This window comes from Pistacia vera, unplaced genomic scaffold (genome assembly GCF_008641045.1).
Source record: "Pistacia vera cultivar Batoury unplaced genomic scaffold, PisVer_v2 Contig539, whole genome shotgun sequence".
NCBI classification, from domain to species: Eukaryota; Viridiplantae; Streptophyta; class Magnoliopsida; order Sapindales; family Anacardiaceae; genus Pistacia; species Pistacia vera.
In genome coordinates, this window is record NW_022196378.1 from 954,508 (window position 1) to 975,139 (window position 20,632).

At 32.9% G+C, this 20,632-nt stretch overlaps 1 protein-coding gene across 2 annotated transcripts; it reads left to right on the plus strand.

Annotated features, from left to right (window-relative positions):
- The first annotated feature begins 751 nt into the window (after window positions 1-751).
- On the plus strand, window positions 752-19,612 carry LOC116107536 (mediator of RNA polymerase II transcription subunit 25). Of its 2 annotated transcripts, XM_031393809.1 has the most exons (15): window positions 752-1,067; window positions 5,013-5,043; window positions 6,092-6,155; window positions 6,368-6,498; window positions 13,186-13,392; window positions 13,479-13,544; window positions 13,931-14,141; window positions 15,232-15,299; window positions 15,415-16,263; window positions 16,677-16,730; window positions 16,950-16,978; window positions 17,262-17,330; window positions 17,446-17,530; window positions 18,590-18,676; window positions 18,901-19,612. In XM_031393809.1, exons 1-15 carry the CDS (start codon window positions 970-972, stop codon window positions 19,354-19,356), a joined length of 2,505 nt encoding a protein of 834 aa, XP_031249669.1. In that variant the 5' UTR covers window positions 752-969; the 3' UTR covers window positions 19,357-19,612. The 2 variants fall into 2 exon arrangements, with proteins under 2 accessions (XP_031249669.1, XP_031249670.1); XM_031393810.1 differs by lacking the exon at window positions 13,479-13,544.
- The last annotated feature ends 1,020 nt before the right edge of the window (window positions 19,613-20,632 follow it).

Sequence of the window (20,632 nt, forward strand, 5' to 3'; positions counted from 1 at the left end):
TATATAATATTTTATTTATTGACTTTTTTAATTATCAATTCAATATAAAATAAACTTCAACACAGAAAATATATATTTAAAACACAAAATAATAATAATAATAATAATAATAATAATAATAATAATAATAACGTAAACAAAATTTAATAAATTGCTCAGGCTTTCCATCTAGTTGTATTATGTTATTAGAATTATTTGTCAGGATTCTTTCAACGATGGTGGGGTATATAGAAGTGAAGTGAGAAATGGATATTAACTCTTTTAAAATTTAAAAAATGGAATGAAGATTATTTATGAAATTTATGGGATGTAATGAGAAAAAAATTTAATTTTAAAACATCGAAATGGGATGTTTTAAGAAAATTAATATTTTTAGGTAGTGCCAATTTTATCCATAATCCAATCCAATCTATTCCGATAATTATAGATTTTTCTATTTTAAATTTGTATACTTTTATTTTTCAATGACATCGAGGAAAGAGAAGAAGAATTCCAAGGGAAAAGACAGGAACAACCCTATATAAGAGTATTTGTGTTAATTAATTTGTTTAGTGTTTGGTATTTTTACTTTACGCCCTCTAAACTATGGTAAAATAAATTTACCCATTTATTTTATACAATATCTTTAAATTCAATTATCAACAAATCGCCGCAAATAATGCAAAGATATTTTGTACTTCAAGAAAAATTAAATTACAAAAAGAGACCGGAACGCACCGTTTTGTTCCTCTTCCATCAAAAGTCCAAACCGAACTTGCCGTTTATGGATCTACCCAATCAAAACAATGGGTATGAATCCCCAAGGCAAACCGAGCAGCAAAACCTGAGCTCCCAAAGCACCACTCTGCCCCTGGTGGGAAATAAATTTCCCGTCACACTTGACGTAACATATCTTAACCGACAATTAAACACGGGAAAGTGGAGCTCTAACATCAGCCTATTCTGATTGTCTCCTACGCAATCCAGACCATGTCGGAGAAGCAGCTGATCGTGGCTGTTGAAGGCACCGCCGCGATGGGCCCCTTCTGGCATACTATCGTCTCTGATTATCTCGAAAAAATTATAAGGTCCATCCTTTCATTATTGCTAACTACTCGCTTTCTATTTTTATAACTCTATTTTGTTTATATTCTTATTATTCTTGCTTAGTTGTTGACATTGAATGTTGCATTTCTCTTGAGACAATATTTTATTATATTTTTCTCTTAATTAAAAAAAGAATTCAGTTCAGTACTCTGCATATAAACTTCGTTAATAACTAATTATCCCTAAAATCTTTCGCAAAATTGAGTTCAGTTCTATTTTTTACTGATATTTGATATTCATCAACTAGTTAAGTGATGTTGAACCATTGGCTTTCTTCTTGATGATTATATGAAGGTGATAGTCCAGCTAATTTGGTACGAGAGTTGTTTTGATTAGCAATCTGATGTTGAACTATATGCAAGTATGAGATTTATATATATTACACTTTACGCATTGATATTCATCACTCCATTAAGTGATGTTACTTTACGCATTGATATTCACCAACTCAGTTAAGTGATGTTGAACCATTGGCTTTCTTCTTGATGATTATGTAAATGTGATGAATCACAGCTAATTTGGTACTGAAAAGTTGTTTTGATTAGCAATCTGATGTTGAACCATATGCAAGTGATGAGATTTTTGTTTTGTTTTGTTTTGTCTTTGTTTTGTTTTGTTTTGTTTTGTTTTATATATATTTTCATTAGGATTATGTTGTTCATTAAAAATACTTTTCTTCCTAAGTGTATCTGTATAATGCGTCTGGCAAACTTCATAGCATTGAATTTTTGAAATGTAATTGGATACATTATGACTTCTTTATCTTGACATGGTTTAACAATGTGGCTTTCATTGTAGATTAACATGACAATTGTTTGTAGGTTACTATGTTCTAATTATGATAACTATATATCTGACGTCTTTCTAATATGAGAATAGGTAAATATGTGTCATTTTGTTGCTTATTAGGTTTGATGTTCAGATATTTTATTGATTTATTAATGCCTTTTTGGTAGTTTCGAAATTGATAATTTAGATGCAAAGATATATTGTTGTGGAGCGAGAGGTTTGGGGATTAATCCCCCTTACACCAGTTGGGTACTGCAGTGGGGTGCGCTGTACAAATTATAAAAGAAAGAAAAAAGACTTTGAACTTTATAACACCCTTTTGGGATTTTCTCACATGACAAAATGGCCCCTCAACTATGATTAATATCTCTTATATGAAAATTTGTTGATATTTGAGGATGCATTTGTAAAAGGATTTGTTACAACTCATTATAGGATGCCATTTGTGGTATAGAGAACATTTTCTTTCTCATAACTGTCAAAAGTCTGAAAATTAGTAGTATGTGAATTTTGGGTTTTACTTTCGGTATTGTATTAAGAAAATCAGTGTGGTTTGCATTTTGTTACATATCTTTATGTTTCTTTAGAATGTTGTGGTTTATTCTAAGATATTGGTGTCATAATTTTATGCTTGAGAAATTGTATATTGTTTTATGAGATTTTAAATTCAAGACTTTGGTCTTGTCTACTAATGGTTATTGCTAGGCATTATTGCTTGGTACTCTGGTTTTGGACCATTAATATTAAAAACTTCTTCCCTCTTAAGCCTAAATAAGGAAAATAATTACTTCCTTTCCATATTTAAATGCAGTTAAAATTATTATTCTCAATACTGGATCATATTTTCTATATACTGCGACAAGCACCGTTTAGTTAATATGTAGCCAAGGATAGGTTGTCAAATTATGCTTTAAACATATATAAGCAGTTATGTTTGGCATTTCTAATAGACTTGTCTGTCATCAGTAAAATAATAGCCACGGGCCGCCAGTGAGACCTTAAGTTCTAGGTTTCCTTTAAGACTTTAAAACCACCTCCTTCCTTCCAATTCCATTTCACTGCATTGATCATCTACATGGCTGATGAAAGAAAGCTGATTATCGCTGTTGAAGGGACTGCGGCCATGGGCCCCTTCTGGGACACCATCGTTGCAGATTACCTGGAAACAATTATCAGGTCTTTTCATTCATTTATGAAATTATAGTTTCTCTTTTCTTTCTTCATCTTTTATGTCTTCTTTTTCATTTTAATTTTGCTGTTTATGTGACCTTGCCTTCTTCATGTTTATGGTTTTTGTTTGTTTGTCAATCCTCAAATTTGAGTTTGCCAATAATGATTACTTATATAATCATGAGATCTATCAGATCTGGTTTACTTTATTCAAAGATATCACCTGCCTCAAAATAGAAGAAAAATGATCTCATTTAATTTTTTATTTCACGAACTTTTATCGAATAACTTTCAATCTGTTTGATTTGTGATTTAAAAATGATTTTAAAAAACTAAGATGCATTAGTAAAATGTGAGTTGCATCTCAGTGTTTTAATATCCTCAAGTGCGTTGAATATAATATTCAAAAACCAGTTTAGGAGTTAATGGGTATTGAAAGAAAACATTTTTTTTCATTTTTATTTTATTTTACAAACTTTTAGGTTGTATTCTGATGTCTTTGACAATATTTCAACAAAACATATTTTATGAAGTTTTTGTTTCCAAAAACTATGAATTGTTTTAAAATTCTAAACCAAACGGGGCTTTTCCTTTTGTAAATTAAATAAGAGAGGATTTTTCCAATCTTAATTTACTGCTTGGTTTGCTGATTTTGGTCTGATAAAAAATGTTTTTATATGAAACTAGAGCTTTATGTGAAAAAAATTCATTTTATAGCAAGTGTAATGTATTTTTTCATAGTTATCTATGAGTTTTTTTTTTTTTTTTTGGACAAACGATGGACATTTTATATTGCTCTGATTTTAAATCTTATTTGTTATTTAGCTTCTTCTTTCAGAGTTCTTAGAAATCCCAAGCCTTGCAAATCAATTGATTTACAACATGAGGAAACTTGTATCTCCAAGTTCTCTTCTCCTAATCTTGTCATTCTCTTGTTGCCGAAAAACACAACAAAATCAATCGTAAACCCCTCCCAATTGAAATGAATAAAGAAAAAGAAGTCTTGAAATTCCTTAGCAAGTGAAGGCCTAAGGGAAGTGAAAAGGCTAACTCTAAACCCACATATCGCTATTGCTTCTTCTCTTTTATTACCAAAAAGCTGATTATTTTTTCTAGCCTAATCACCCAAAGAATTGTCGAAACAACGCATCTTCATAGGGTTTTGGTTTTCTTTCCTCTCCCAAAGGCAACGACATTCTCCATAAGAAGTGCATCACAAGAATCCGGAATAGCCCGATATATCTCAGATTCTCTACAACCTCTTGCCCATAAGTTTGAGGTGACAACACAATGTAGGAAAGGATTATTATAGGACTCTTCACTTCTTTTACACGTTGCACTCTAATCTACCATCACCTTTGCTAGACCTTCTCCTTTTATTTCTTTAAATTCTATTATCTATCCTGTACAAGATAGATACAGTTTAACAAAATTGCTAAAATGTCCTTAAAAACTTGAGTTGAAGTAGGGTGAGTAGTACTTTGTTTCAGTTTGTGGTATATAATTTGTGATTACCAATGCTATAGTCACTGCAATACCTGTATTTGAGAATTGCTTCAGCATCAAATTGGCACGTTATGGTCACTAAGAGTGACAGTTAAATATGGAGAAGAAAATTAGGGCGGATCTACTGGCTTTTAGGTGGCCATTGTGTAAAAGAACTATAACTTGGAGGGCCAAGGTATGGGAATATATATTTAAAGGGCTAAATATCTAAATAATACCACTTTTTACCCTATATTTCAGAACTTTTTGTGGGGCTAGGCTCCCTAGCCCATATGTGCACTAAAGATAAGAGGTTCAAATTTGGGAGGTTGACCATTTTGACTACTTCTTTAGCTTCATTTGTTGGAAATTTTGGCATTCGTGGTTTATTTATTAATGTCTTTTAATATTCTTAGGTTTGATTTACTTTTGGTATGTACATATTTTCATGCCTCTTCTGAATCATGTTTGTTTTTATACAGGTCTTTTTGTGGTAATGAGTTGGCTGGGCAGGTAATCCTTTTGTTCTTCTTGTCACGATGACAAAGTTATAGAATTTCTATCCACCATTTGAGTATATATATATATATATATCGAATTAGGAATTGTATGTGTAGGCTATGCTTACAACTATTTAACTAATTCGGTTTGAGCTGTTTGGTTAAAACATGATGCTTCTTCTATGGACTATGATTTTTCTTATAGCTAATATGAGTAACCGAGATTGTTGGTAAATGGACTTAAAGTGTTAGAATGTAAAATGCAAGCAATTAACAGAATAGCTATCTGCCTATCTATGCTAAAGTTAAAATTATTTTTACTTGTAATGATTCATGACATGCTGTATGATTTTTTGTGATGCAGATGATACTTATTTTGCAACAAATTTGCCTATGTATCATTTAGTGTGAAGATATTTTAACTTGTCAAATATTTTTTACTTGAGAGCATGAGGATTTCTTTTTTTCTGCCTCTGTTTTGTGAGGAGAACAATATGCTTTCTTGAATATCTAGTCATGCCTTGTAGGTTAACTAGAGGAAGTGAGGAAGTTTGTTCTTGTGTTTCATAACATTTCTGATTTATATTACAAAGAAAAATCAATAACATACTGAAGTGATAAGATATATTTTCTGTAATTGTACAATAACTGCTCAATGTAGTTGGGAAATATGAAAGAATTAAAGGACAGCCACTTGTGATATATATGACATCTTTGAAGTATCATATTTCTGACTGGATCGGTTATTCATTTGAATTGAAATGATGGGACCATGGTGTTTCACTCTGTTTTCTTTTGATATGGGGTTCTTTGTGAGATTTTCTGTTTTGGCTAGAGAAGAATGAGCATTTGTCCTCTCTGGTTTGTTAGGGTTAGGGTGGTCACTAGAAAACATGTTGTGGCTCCATTTTCTGTTGATCTTTTTATAATTTTCTTTGTTAAATTTCGAGATTTCATGGGCAGATTGCCTGTAGAATTCTCTGTAAGCATATGCTGTCCAACTTGCAATTAGGCATTCTGTTTCTTTACAATAAACATACTTTTATTCTTTTGCAATACAGAAGGGCTCTACTTCTAATGTTGAACTCTCGTTGGTCACCTTCAATACCCATGGATCATATTGTGGTATTTCCTCGGCTTATTCTTCTTACTTCATGTTATGTCAAGAATCACTTTGTTTATCTTCTATTGCATTTTAGTGTTGAATCTTACTTTCTGAGGGACAGTACATGACGCTCTAGGCCTTGCTTATTGCATGCAACCTTGAATGACTAAAGAACATCTTTTTTTTTTTTTTTTCCTTTTCTTAATATTTAAAATTATACCCTCTTTTGCAGCTTGTTTGGTACAGCGGAGTGGGTGGACAAAAGATGTTGACATCTTTTTACAATGGCTATCAACCATACCTTTTGCTGGTGGTGGTTTCAATGATGCTGCAATAGCAGAAGGGCTTTCTGAAGCGCTAATGGTATGAAATATTGATCTTCTACTTATTTAAGGCCTTTCAAAATACTATATTAAATTTTTTTTTTTTTTTTTTTTTTTTTTTTTTTTTTTGGTCATGATAATTGATGCAATGAAATTGCCATCAATATTTTTTCGCGAATCTTGAGTACTTTTTATTGCAAGAATTCCATATCAAAACCATCAACTTCAAACCTGTCTGGTACAGTAATAGCATATTACAGTAAACTAAGTTTTCCATTCCGTGACTTACTTTTTCACCAATAACAAAGTCAATAATCTTAATAAATAAATAAATGTTGAAACAAGCTTTTATTATACAATATGATAAATTAATATTAATTCTTTTGTACATAATATTCTTTATATCAACAAAAATATATAATATTATTTCATATATAATAATTTATTATTGATTTTTTAATTATCAATTCATATAAAATGAACTTCAAACATAAAATATATATTTAAAACACAAAAAATAAAAATAATAAAAATAATAACATAACAAAATTAATAAATTGCTCGGCTTCCATTTTGTATATGTTATTGGAATTATTTGTAAGGATTCTTCAACGATAGTGGGGTATATAGAAGTGAAGTGAGAAATGGATATAACTCTTTTAAAATTTAAAAATGGAATGAAGAATATTTAGAAATTTATGGGATGTAATGAGAAAAAAATTTATTTAAAATCGAAATGGGATGTTTTAAGAAAATTAATATTTTAGGTAGTGCCAATTTATCCATAATCCCATCCAATCTATTCCGATAATTATGGATTTTTCTATTTTAAATTTGTATACTTTATTTTTCAATGACATCGAGGAAAGAGAAGAAATTCCAAGGGAAAAGACAGGAAAACCCTATAGAGAGTATTGTGTGTAATTAATTTGTTTAGTGTTTGGTTTTTGCTTTACGCCTCTAAACGTAAATATGGTAAAATAAATTACCCATTTATTTTATACAATATCTTTAAATTCAATTATCACAAATTGCCGCAATAATGCAGAGATATTTTGTACTTCAAGAAAAATTAAATTACAAAAAGAGACGGAACGCACCGTTTTGTTCTCTTTCATCAAAAGTCCAAACCGAACTTGCCGTTTTGGATCTACCCAATCAAAACAATGGGTATGAATCCCAAGGCAAACCGAGCACCAAAACTCAGCTCCCAAGCACGCTCGCCCTGGTGGGAAATAAATCTCCCGTCACACTTGACGTAACATAACTTAACCGACAATAAACACGGGAAAGTGGAGAGTCTAACATCAGCCTATTTCATTGTCTCCTACGCAATCCAGACCATGTCGGAGAAGCAGCTGATCGTGGCTGTGAGGCCGCCGCCATGGGCCTTCTGGCATACTATGTCTCTGATTATCTCGAAAAAATTATAAGGTCCATCCTTTCATTATTGCTAACTACTCGTTTCTATTTTATAACTCATTTGTTTATTCTTATTATTCTTGCATAGTTGTTGACATTGAATGTTGCATTTCTCTTGAGACAATATTTTTATATTTTTTCTTAATTAAAAAAAGAATCAGTTCAGTACTCTGCATATAAACTTCGTAATACACTAATTATCCCTATAATCTTTCTCAAATGAGTTCAGTTCTTTTTACTGATATTTGATATTCATCAACTAGTAAGTGATCGAACCATTGGCTTTCTTCTTGATGATTATATGAATGTGATGAGTCGACAGCTGATTGGTACTGAAGTTGTTGATTAGCAATCTGATGTTGAACTATATGCAAGTGATGAGGTATATATATATATCACTTTACGCCTTGATATTCATCAACTCCGTTAAGTGATGTTTACTTACGCATTGATATTCACCAACTCCGTTAAGTGATGTTGAACCATTGGCTTTCTTCTTGATGATTATGTAAATGTGATGATCACAGCTAATTTGGTACTGAAAAGTTGTTTTGATTAGCACAATGATGTTGAACCATATGCAAGTGATGAGTTTTGTTTTTTGTTTTGTTTGTTTGTTTTGTTTTGTTTTGTTTTATATATTTTCATTAGGATTATGTGTTCATTAAAAATACTTTTCTTCCTAAGTGTATCTGTATAATGCGTCTGGCAACTATAGCATGAATTTGAAATGTAATGGATACATGACTTCTCTTATCTTGACATGGTTAACAATGTGGTTCATTGTAGATTTACATGACAATTGTTTGTAGGTTACTATGTTCAATTATGATACTATATATCTGACGTCTTTCTAATATGAGAATAGGTAAATATGTGTCATTTTGTGCTTATTAGGTTGGTTCAGATATTTATTGATTATTAATGCCTTTTTGGTAGTTTCGAAAGGATAATTAGATGCAAAGATATATTGTGTGGGCGGGGTATGGGGATTAATCCCTTACACCAGTTGGGTACTGCAGTGGGGTGCGCTGCGCTGTGCGTACAAATTATAAAAGAAAGAAAAAAAACTTTGAACTTTATAACACCCTTTGGGATTTTCTCACATGACAAAATGGCCCCTCAACTATGATTAATATCTCTATATGAAAATTGTTGAATTGATGATGCATTTGTAAAAGGATTTGTTACAACTCATTTAGGTCCTTTGTGGTATAGAGAACATTTCTCTCATATGTCAAAAGTCTGAAAATTAGTAGTATGTGAATTTTGGGTTTACTTTCGGTATGTATTAGAAAATCAGTGTGGTTTGCATTTTGGTACATATCTTTATGTTTCTTTAGAATGTTGTGGTTATTCTAAGATATTGGTGTCATAATTTTATGCTTGAGAAATTGTATATTGTTTCATGAGATTTTAAATTCAAGACTTTGGTCTTGTCTACTAATGGTTATTGCTAGGCATTATTGCTTGGTACTCTGGTTTTGGACCATTAATATTAAAACTTCTTCCCTCTTAAGCCTAAATAAGGAAAAAATTACTTCCTTTCCATATTTAAATGCAGTTAAAATTATTATCTGAATACTGGATCATATTTTCTATATACTGCGACAAGCACCGTTTAGTTAATAGTAGCCAAGGGAGGTTGTCAAATTATGCTTAAACATATATAAGCAGTTATGTTTGGCATTTCTAATAGACTTGTCTGTCATCAGTAAAATAATAGCCACGGGCGCCAGTGAGACCTTAGTGCTAGGTTCCTTTAAGACTTTAAAACCACCTCCTTCTCCAATTCCATTTCACTGCATGATCATCTACATGGCTGATGAAAGAAAGCTGATTATCGCTGTTGAGGGACTGCGGCCCGGGCCCCTCGGGACACCATCGTTGCAGATTACCTGGAAACAATTATCAGGTCTTTTCATTCATTTATGAAATTATAGTTTCTCTTTCTTTCTTCATCTTTTATGTCTTCTTTTCATTTTAATTTTGCTGTTATGTGACCTTGCCTTCTCATGTTTATGGTTTTGTGTGTTTGTCAATCCTCAAAATTGAGTGTGCAATAATGATTACTATATAATCATGGATCTATCAGATCTGGTTTACTTTATTCAAAGATATCACCGCCCAAAATAGAAGAAAAATGATCTCATTTAATTTTTTAGTTCACCAACTTTTATCGACGACTTTCAATCTGTTTGATTGTGATTTAAAAATGATTTTAAAAAACTAAGAGCATTAGTAAATGTGGTTGCATCTCAGTGTTTTAAATCCTCAAGTGCGGTATATATTCAAAAACCAGTTTAGGGTTAATGGGTATTGAAAGAAACATTTTTTTTCATTTTTTTTATTTTACAAACTTTTAGGTTGTATTCTGATGTCTTTGACAATATTTCAACAAAACATATTTTATGAAGTTTTTGTTTCCAAAAACTATGAATTGTTTTAAAATTCTAAACCAAACGGGGCTTTCCTTTTGTAAATTAATAAGAGAGGATTTTCCAATCTTAATTTACTGCTTGGTTTGCTGATTTTGGTCTGATAAAAAATGTTTTTATATGAACAGAGCTTTATGTGAAAAAATTCATTTTATAGCAGTGTAATGTATTTTTTAGTATCTATGAGTGTTTTTTTTTTTTTTTGGACAAAGATGGACTTTTATGAAGTTTTGTTTCAAAAACTACGAATTGTTTTAAAATTCTAAAAAACAGGGCTTTTCTTTTATATATAAATAAGAGGGATCTTCCAATCTTAATTTACTGCTTGGTTTGCTGATTTTGGTCTGATAAAAAATGTTTATATGAAACTAGAGCTTTATGTGAAAAAATTCATTTTATAGCAAGTGTAATGTATTTTTATAGGTTTATGGTTTTTTTTTTTTTTTTGGACAAACGATGGACATTTATATTGCTCTGATTTTAAATCTTATTTGTTATTTAGTTCTTCTTTCAGAGTTCTTAGAATCCCAAGCCGCAAATCAATTGATTTACAACATGAGGAAACTTGTATCTCCAAGTTCTCTTCCTAATCTTGTATTCTCTTGTTGCCGAAAAACACAACAAAATCAATCGTAAACCCCTCAATTGAAATGAATAAAGAAAAAGAAGAAAAAAAAAAAAAAAGAAGAAGAAGAAGAAGAAGAAGAAAATTTAAACCTCCAACAACAATCAAACTTCCCTTGGTTTGGTTAGAATAGCACTTTTATTGTTATATCATTATTCAATTAACTAAAAGCCTTTTAAATAGGCAACACATCAACAAAAAACAAACGTAAAAACAAAAACAATTTTTAACCACTAACTCATACTCTGCAACACTACTAAAATGCCTAAATACTAGATCTAAACAGTCGACTTCTAAGGACCCATATAAAAGACAACTTTGAAAAATTGGTAACAAAATCTCCTTTAAACTGATGTTTTTGCTTAATTTACTCCTACAACAATCAAACTTCACTTAATTTGCTTACAATAGAAAACCCTAACTCACTATTCTATTAATAAAAGCAACAAATTCGACATGAAAAAACAAAATAATGGTTCCATTATCTAGCATTCTGTTGAAATAGACTGTTTAACAAATTAAAAACTTATAATTCAAATAAACCTACTCTCTATAATCTTAACAGTCAACAATAGTAACCAAAAAAAAAAAAAAAAACAAAACATAACAAAGAAATGAAATAGTATAAACACTGTAATCATCTTCGAAGTAAATCACAACAGCAGCACCAAATGCCACTAACACAATCTTCAATCTTCAAAGAGAGAAAGAAATTAACAATGCTTGTGAACGAATGCAAAACGAAAAAGGGAAACACAAAAATTAAAAACTTAAACAAACTAATAAACCGGCTAAATACTTGGTAAAAAAAAACCGGTTTAACACTTATAAATAAACAAGTTCAAACATGCCGATTCACACTTACAAATAATTTACTGAATTACTAAAACATGTTGCTATTATTACTAACAATTGGCCGTACCATTTCCCTATAATTGTAGCTATTGTTGAACAATCCTGTTGAATCCTATAATTTTAACCATTACTTAATAATCCTGTTTAATGTTAACAGTCAAGATGCAAAGTCATTAGTTTGTATAGTACAATTAAAATAGATTATCTGTCGTACATTTCCAATTACCAAATNTACTATTGTTTTCTGGTTTGTGGTTTTATTATCATCATCTTCTAAATAAAAAATAATTTGATGATCCTTTACTTAATGTTGAATTTATTCTTTACCCAAGGAACTTTCAAGATTATGTTATAATGGGGTTATTTTATTTTTTATTTTTATTTTTTAATTTAAATTTTTTATTTTATTTGGTTCTTGATTGTAATGATGCTTTGCCTCTATTGCATATCGTTTGGGAGTAAGGTTTAGAGGAGGTTCAAAGCCTAATCCCATCTGCTAGACAGCCTTAATATAATCTGGAAAAAGAGTAATATGTATCAGTTTTGATGGTTTCACAAATAATATTACCTACATTGAGTATGGGAGGGAATTGCAGTCAATCTGGTGTAAAGCACTCATGTGCCCAGCTGCTGCCCACTCACCCGCATGCTCATTTTTCTTTTTCTTATTTATTTTTATTTTAATTTTATCATACTACCTATATATTCCTTGTGAATCCATTCAAAACTGAAGCAAGGAGGTTGATGTTTCCTAACCTCACACTACCAGAAGAATGGACTGCCAGAGTAATGTTGTGGTGATGACAATTGAGGATTGGTGGTGTATTTAACTGCATTTCTAGTTGCACAATTTAACATATAGGCAACAGCAATGGCATAATCTTTGTTCTTTTCTTATTTAACTTATTTAGATTCTTTAACTTTTCATGTGAAGAATTTTTACTTGCAGAACATATGAGAAAAAACAATATATTCAATACAGTACCTGCAGATCGGTATGAGAAAAAACCACATACTATTCAAACTAATTAAAAACAAGCTTGATGTGTGCATTGTCTTTTTTCATCTTCATTGTCATACACATTGTGGTAGAATGAGATAATGTAATTAATGTGACATATGGTTTGCATAAGTAGTTGGATTACAGAACAGTATTTAATTTCTTTTTTCAATTTGTCTTAATATTAATGACCTTTGATTATAGACAGCGAGCATGTTAGCTTAACTGAGAAAATTGGACCAATAGTTACATCTAACAGAACAAGTTTTCACTTTGTCATGAATTTTCAGTTTGATTTCTAAGAAACAGAAATTATATATGCACAAAAGTTATATTGCTTTTCATGCTTAAGCTCAATTTTTACCTTTTCAATGATGCATCTCTCAGATGTTTTCTGTTGCCAATGGAAGCCAAAATCAACAAAATATTGATGGGCAAAGGCATTGCATTGTGGTTGCTGCAAGTAACCCTCACCCCTTGCCCACACCAGTTTATCGACCACAAATGCAGAATATGGAGCAGAGTGAAAATATTGAAATACAGACAGAAAGTCGCCTATCTGATGCAGAGACAGTGGCTAAATCATTTGCTCAGGTACTTTTCCTATACTAATTGTGATGGCTCTTTTCTTGTGAGGATCACACATGTTCAGGTGACTAACATTTATTTTTCCATCGCAGTGCTCTATTTCTTTATCTGTCATATGTCCAAAACAGCTTGCTAAACTTAGAGCAATCTACAATGCGGTGAGAATAATAATTTCCTTGAAGTTACAGAGTTATATATAGAACACAATCAACATCCAACACCCACTTCACCCTTTTTATCCATTCTCTTCAACTTCAGCCAACATTTTGTTTGGCTGCATGTTTTTCTAGTGAACTGCATAACCTATACTGTAACTTTTTGTAACACTTATTGGTGGATCATATGAAAGGAAACACCAGCCAAGTCATAATTTGGCTGCACAGAATACAAATATCAGGGAATGAATAAAGTAGTCTCAAAATTCTTGTAACATTTTATCCTAGATTATGCTTTTTTTTTTTTCCAGAAAGGAAGAGGAAATCACTTAATATTTTTTGCTCACTGGTGACCTGGCTTGCTACTGATTATATCTTTCTAAATGCAGGGAAAGCGCAATCCCAGAGTGGCCGATCCACCAGTTGATAATGGTAAAAACCCTCAATTTCTTATTCTGATCTCGGAGAATTTTATGGAGGCTCGTGCTGCTCTGAGTCGTTCAGGAGTTACGAATTTGGGTTCCAATCAAAATCCTGTAAAAATGGACATGGCTCCTGTTACTTCAGTTACCGGGCCATCTCCAACTTCTATTCCATCAGGTTGTTTATCCAATGATTCTTCTTATTTATCATATAGTTTTCTCCATATGCATCTTGACCCTTCCATGTAGTCAATCAACTAGTTTGCATCATTATGATTTATTATTTCTTTTAAATGAAAAATAAAAAAAACCATTTTCCTCCAATAAACACATTGACAAACCTGATTTTTTATTCGAAAGAATTAAAAATCACATGCGTCAGAGGACAGGCTTATCACAGTGCCTGTTCCACATCACTTTTAAGCTCTATTATTCTTATATAGTTTTGTCAACCCTCAAATGTAGTGTTACATTATTTGGTTTTGTTGTACAAGTCCACTATTCCATTGCAATGCAGACGAGGCTTGTTGCCAGTTATGTAGTTGTATTGGTATTAGTATCTTGTCCTGTAGGTGAGATAAACTAATTGCATTAAGTTATTTGTTCTATCTTTTCCCCACACAAATATATTGGCCAACTTGATTTTTGTATGAGAAAGAAAAGGAATTGCATGTACAGAACAATTTTAATCATATATATGATTTAATTCTCATCATTTGTTAACTTGGTTATTCTTAATATAGTCTTGTCAAGCCTCAAATATGAAATGTTGCATGATTTGGTTATGTTGGACTGGTCCAGTATGTCTTCATCCAAATATTGCAGTGTAGAGGAGGCATGTAGCCAGGTCATGTAGTTCTATAGCTCTCAGCCTCTTATTATTGATTTATTCTATATTGGTATTTGAAACAAATATCAGACCTACCAAGCTCGGAACATCTATTATCATAGATTCAGGATTTTAAAATGGATGCCAGTTTTGTGAAATTCAAGCTTTGGTTAGGGTTACAGTAACTAATTTAAGAGATGATTTATGGCTGTTTGAAGCATTAACTTTGTGCAAGAACGAATTAACTTTGTAATGCTAATCTCTAGAGTTTTAAGTTGATTTATATTGTGGTTGGATTTATCAGAAATAGGTCATGGAACATAAAGTAAGATCATTGCTTGATATGATTGGTTGAGATTCATCGTTGGTAGAGTTATTATTTTATATCTCTTGCTTAATACTCTGCTTGAAGTAGACTTACTTCCATTATGAATTTCAGTGAACGGATCCATGATGAGCCGGCAACCAATTTCTGTTGTAAATGTTCCTACTGCTACTGTAAAAGTTGTAAGTCCATATAGTTTTCGTATACTTAGCTTATTTATGGTCAATCATGGTCTAATAGAGTTTTGTTGACATGATTATATAAGTGGTTATGGACTCATCATTTGTATACTTTCAGGAACCAAGCACTGTAGCTCCCATGGTAAATGGATCTGCTTTTCCACATATTCCATCTGTTCCTCGTTCTACTTCTCAAGGAGTCTCTAGCTTGCAGACTTCTTCACCACCTTCTACGTCCCAAGAGATGATCACAAATGGTGATAGCGTGCCAGAAGTAAAACCTATTGTCAGTGGCATGTCACAGCCCTTGCGTCCTGTGCCACCTGCAGCAGCGAATGTGAGCATACTGAACAATCTCTCTCAAGCACGACAAGTGATGAATTCTGCAACCTTGACGGGAGGAACTTCTATCGGACTCCAGTCAATGGGTCAAACTCCTATGGCTATGCATATGTCAAATATGATATCCACTGGCATGGTTTCATCAGTGCCTGCTACTCAAACTGTTTATTCATCTGGACAACCGAGCATCACTTCTATAACTGGATCAGGGACTCTTACTGGGACTTCACAGGTTCCCCAAAATTCAAGTCTTAATTCTTTCACGTCTGCAACTTCTAATATGTCTGGAAATTCAAACCTTGGGATTTCACAGCCAATGGGTACTCTTCAAGGAGGTGTTAGTATGGGTCAATCTGTACCTGGTATGAGCCAGGCAAATCATTCAGGAGGACAAATGGTACAAAGTGGAATTAGCATGAATCAGAATATGATGAGTGGTCTTGGTCCATCAGGAGTCCCTTCAGGAACAGGCACCATGATTCCTACTCCAGGAATGTCTCAACAAGCACAATCCGGAATTCAGCCTCTTGGTGTGAACGGAAGTTCAGCAGCTAATATGCCATTGTCACAACAAACATCAAGTGCTTTGCAATCATCTCAATCCAAATATGTCAAAGTGTGGGAGGTAAGTCAAGTAAATTTTTTTGTTTAAAATACTGAAGATGATTTCTCAAACTGTAGATAATTGTCCTGTGTCTTCTCAGCATTGATGTTGGATTTGCAATCCTCTTAAATATTTATGTGTTGAACTCTACAAAAATACTTTTATTTGGACTATCAGCTAACATGCATATCTAGTATAGAATCAAAATTACTAAGGCTGTCCTAAGCCTTTTTGTCATCTATGTAAGAACTGAAGTTTTATTATCCTTGAAGATGGGCACAGTCCCCTAAAGTTCTACATTCCCTTGTATATACCTAGAGTTGTGAATTTAGAAAGACCAAAATTACCGATAAAAGTTTTAGCAAGTTTGACCCTTTGATTTTTGATAGTATGAATGTGAAACCACTGATTTTTCTTGAACGGTCAAACTGCAGGGAAATTTATCTGGACAGAGACAAGGGCAGCCTGTCTTTATCACCAAACTGGAAGTATGCCCTCAAACTCGTGATAAATTGTTATTCTAATATGAGAATATTTCCTTTTTTTTTTATCTTACGTTCTTTTCAGATATCTTGTTTTGTCTGCATGTGTGTTTTTTTTAAATTGCATGGTGCCTTCAGTCTTAAACTTCTACATTGTACTCATTTCATCTACTTTTGTAGAATTCCATCAAATATGTAAACTGACTATTTATTAAATTGTGGCAGGGTTATAGGAATTCATCAGCTTCTGAGACGTAAGTTTAGAGATTGATTTTCTATATATATATTAAAATAAAAGTCTAGTAAATGTTATCTATGCTTAAATTTTTAACCCCTGGATGTCGGTTGAATGGTTGACCATTGGTTTCCAGCCAGAATGCCATCGTTAACATTCCCCTGGCCAGTGGTCACCTATCTTGATCAGGGGAAGCTATGTCCATCCTACTCATTTTCTTAACTAATTTGGTCAACCTTTCATTTGCCTTGGAGTCATTTTCCATTCCAGTTTCAGCCTGACTTCTCTTCCGCTTTTGGCAGGCTTGCAGCAAATTGGCCTCCAACAATGCAAATAGTTCGACTCATATCTCAGGACCACATGAATAACAAGTAAATTTAGCATTAGTGGATATTTCCATTTCACCTGTTTTCTATTTTACTGCTTTTTTTATCTCCCTTGGATCTGTTATTTTTCTGTGTGTTAATTTCATTCATTTGATGTCAGGCAATATGTTGGAAAGGCAGATTTTCTAGTTTTTCGGGCAATGAATCAGCATGGGTTTCTTGGACAACTGCAAGAAAAGAAACTTGTAAGTCATCTGATGGCTGAATTTGAAGGGTGTTATTTAACATTTTCACCTTGTCCCGTAGTCAAAAATTGATTTTTGATTCTTCAGGTTTCTTTCTATATCCAGCATGTAATTCTGTCGTATAATTTTCTATATGAATTTAGATATACCATTATCAACTTACTCAACTATTTTGGTAAGGTGGGAATGAAGAAAAAAGATAATGTGTTAGCAGTAGCTGAACAACAATAGCATTTAACTAACCAACATGTGGTTGTTAGTTGTGCCCATATGGCTGAGTATTTAAAGTGAATAACATTTTATTTTTGCTGTCTTTACTGGGAGAAATTAGCAGACTTGAGAGTTCTGATGCTGAAACAAAAATTTTCATCTGTGGTAGTTATCACAACTTATTAAATATAGATCATCTTGGTGAAAAGTTTCCTGTAAGTCAAGGTTGTCTTTCTGCTATTTTTAAGGGAATGCAAATTAGGACATTCGTGAGTCTTGGCTGTTTCTATTGTTCTTCTTCAGCCATTCTTATTGCTTTGCCCACGTTAGACAAAGGAAAAGTTCTCATATTTAATTTGTAGTGGAACAAAGAAACCCTTAAGAAGAGAGCTAGGAATATGCATGTTTGCTTCTCATATGTTCAACAGTTTTTTTTTATCTTGTCACCTGACTCGGCCACTCAGCTGAGTTGAATGAGGGGCACTGATTTGTTAATTTTTAATCTGCATTATTAAATATATTTTTGGAGTTGTTGAAATTAAATAATCGAGAAAATGTCCGTAACTTCAGCTGATTTCTAAACTTGGTATGATTTAAATCAACTCTGGTGATACTTCTGCAGAGAAGCAGAAGAAAAAAGAATTATCCTGGATTCTTAGGTTTACTCATGAAATATATAAATGCTCATATATTAGAGGATGACATCTTGGTGATTTCCTCAAAGTTCTAGGAACTATGTTCATGTTAAATTGTTTTAGGTGATGTTTTATCTAATGTTTATAACTATGAAATCATTGATCTGTCTGATGGTGTAAACTGATGTTGAATTTGTCATTTCTCATTCTCCAGTGTGCAGTCATCCAATTGCCATCACAGACATTGCTGCTGTCCGTTTCTGACAAAGCCTGCCGTTTGATAGGAATGCTTTTCCCTGGGGTGAGATTTTTCTGAACATGAATCTGATTTGTTATAAATAGAGGTTGATTTAGTATATAATGCTAGATTCTTTTGGGGCATTACAATGCAAGCTGCTTTCACTCTAGATTTTCCCTTATTTTGTGCTCTTTCTATTGTCCTCTCTGAGACGGGGGCCTGTGATTATTGAATTATGTTTATTAGGAACTATGCATTTTAATCATCTAATCTCACTGTCTAAGTAGGATATGGTAGTGTTTAAACCACAAATACCCACCCAGCAACAACCGCAACACCCACAGCTGCAATCGCAGATGCAACACCCACAGCTGCAGCAGCTGCAACAGCAGCAGCTTCCGCAGCTACAACACCAACAGCAGCTTCCACAGCTGCAGCAGCAGATCCCGCAGCTGCAACAACAGCAGCAGCTTCCACAGCTGCAACAGCAGCAGCTGCCTCAAATGCAACAACCACAGCAGCTATCACAGCTTCAACAACAACAGCAGCTACCACAGCTGCAGCAACAACAGCAACTGCCCCAGATGCAGCAACAGCAGCAAATTCAACAGCCACAACAGATGGTTGGTTCTGGCCTGGGTCAAGGCTATGTTCAAGGTCCAGGTCGTACACAATTAGTTTCTCAGAATCAGGTTTCATCACAAGGGCCTCCTAGCATGCCTGGAGGCGGCTTTATGAGCTAATTACCTTTAGTTTTTCTGGAAAAGGATATTTGTGCATAAGAAACAGGCCCTCTAGAGACCAATAGTATGCCAATTCAGCTCATGAACGAGGGTGCTTATCTGCATGGCTTGCCTTTAAGTTAAATGTGACCTTATTTTATTAAGTGTTGTATTCCATTTGGATTTTATGTTGGAAAATCTAATTATTTTTATGGTAAGTGATTAAGGATAGAAACATGCACACACTTACTTCACAAATAGCTGTTCAATAGCGAAATCGTGGGTATCAATGCGTAAGGAAAGAGTGTGTGAAGTTATTTGTTATTTTTGTGTTGAGCTACTAATAGGCTAAGCTTAAACGAAATGTGCAATCTCGTCAAATAAATTTGGACTAAAAAGGGAAAAAGTGAGCTGGGATTTGGTAGACTGACGCTGACCCCCTAAAAATAGCTTGGACTATTATACATATTGGCTATAAATGAATTTGAATTATGACAAAATATTCTGAAAGTATTTGTCCAATTGTACAAGAAGATTTCACTAACTGGGGTGATTGTCTGCAATGCATACGGTTGAAGACGTTTGAAGAAGTAAAGCTGTCAAGGCACTCGAACCATATCATGGAGAGATTGAGTTGTTGAGGGCATATCAATAGTAAGATTTAAGATTTGACCTTGTATTAGTATGATAACCGTGATGTGATGTAGATATGACGATGATGGCAATATAAAAATTTGAGGAAAGTGGTGTTTTATCTTTATCTTTATTTTTTATTATTTATGTGGTTAGCCAAAAAAGCATTCCTCAAAGCTAATGGGAACATTTCAAAGAAAAGTAAGATTAGGACCAATAGGACCCGCATCAACTTTAATCATTATTTACTGAATATAATACAAGGCACCTAGTAGAATTGTGTAAGGTATTGAGGATAGGTTCATATCACCAGCCATGATAAGACCATCCCATCATTTGCTCCAAATTAAGAACCGTGGAAATGCCAACATTGTCCTTATATTAGAGTTAAGAGGACCAAAATTATGCCATTGCTGCCCCTTAATTTGGATAATCAAACTACGAAGACTTGTACCCCAGTAAGTATTTAGTCTCCTTATACTTTCTTTTTCATGAGGAATATTTTCGTATAATCTTTTTATTTTGATAATGAAAAGAAAAGAAAAAAAGAGAGAGAATATAATTTACTCCCTTTGAATATATATATATATATTTTTTTTTTTTTATGGTGGGGTAACATGACATCACTTTTCCATGATTGCTTTGCTATATAACGAGGAAAAAG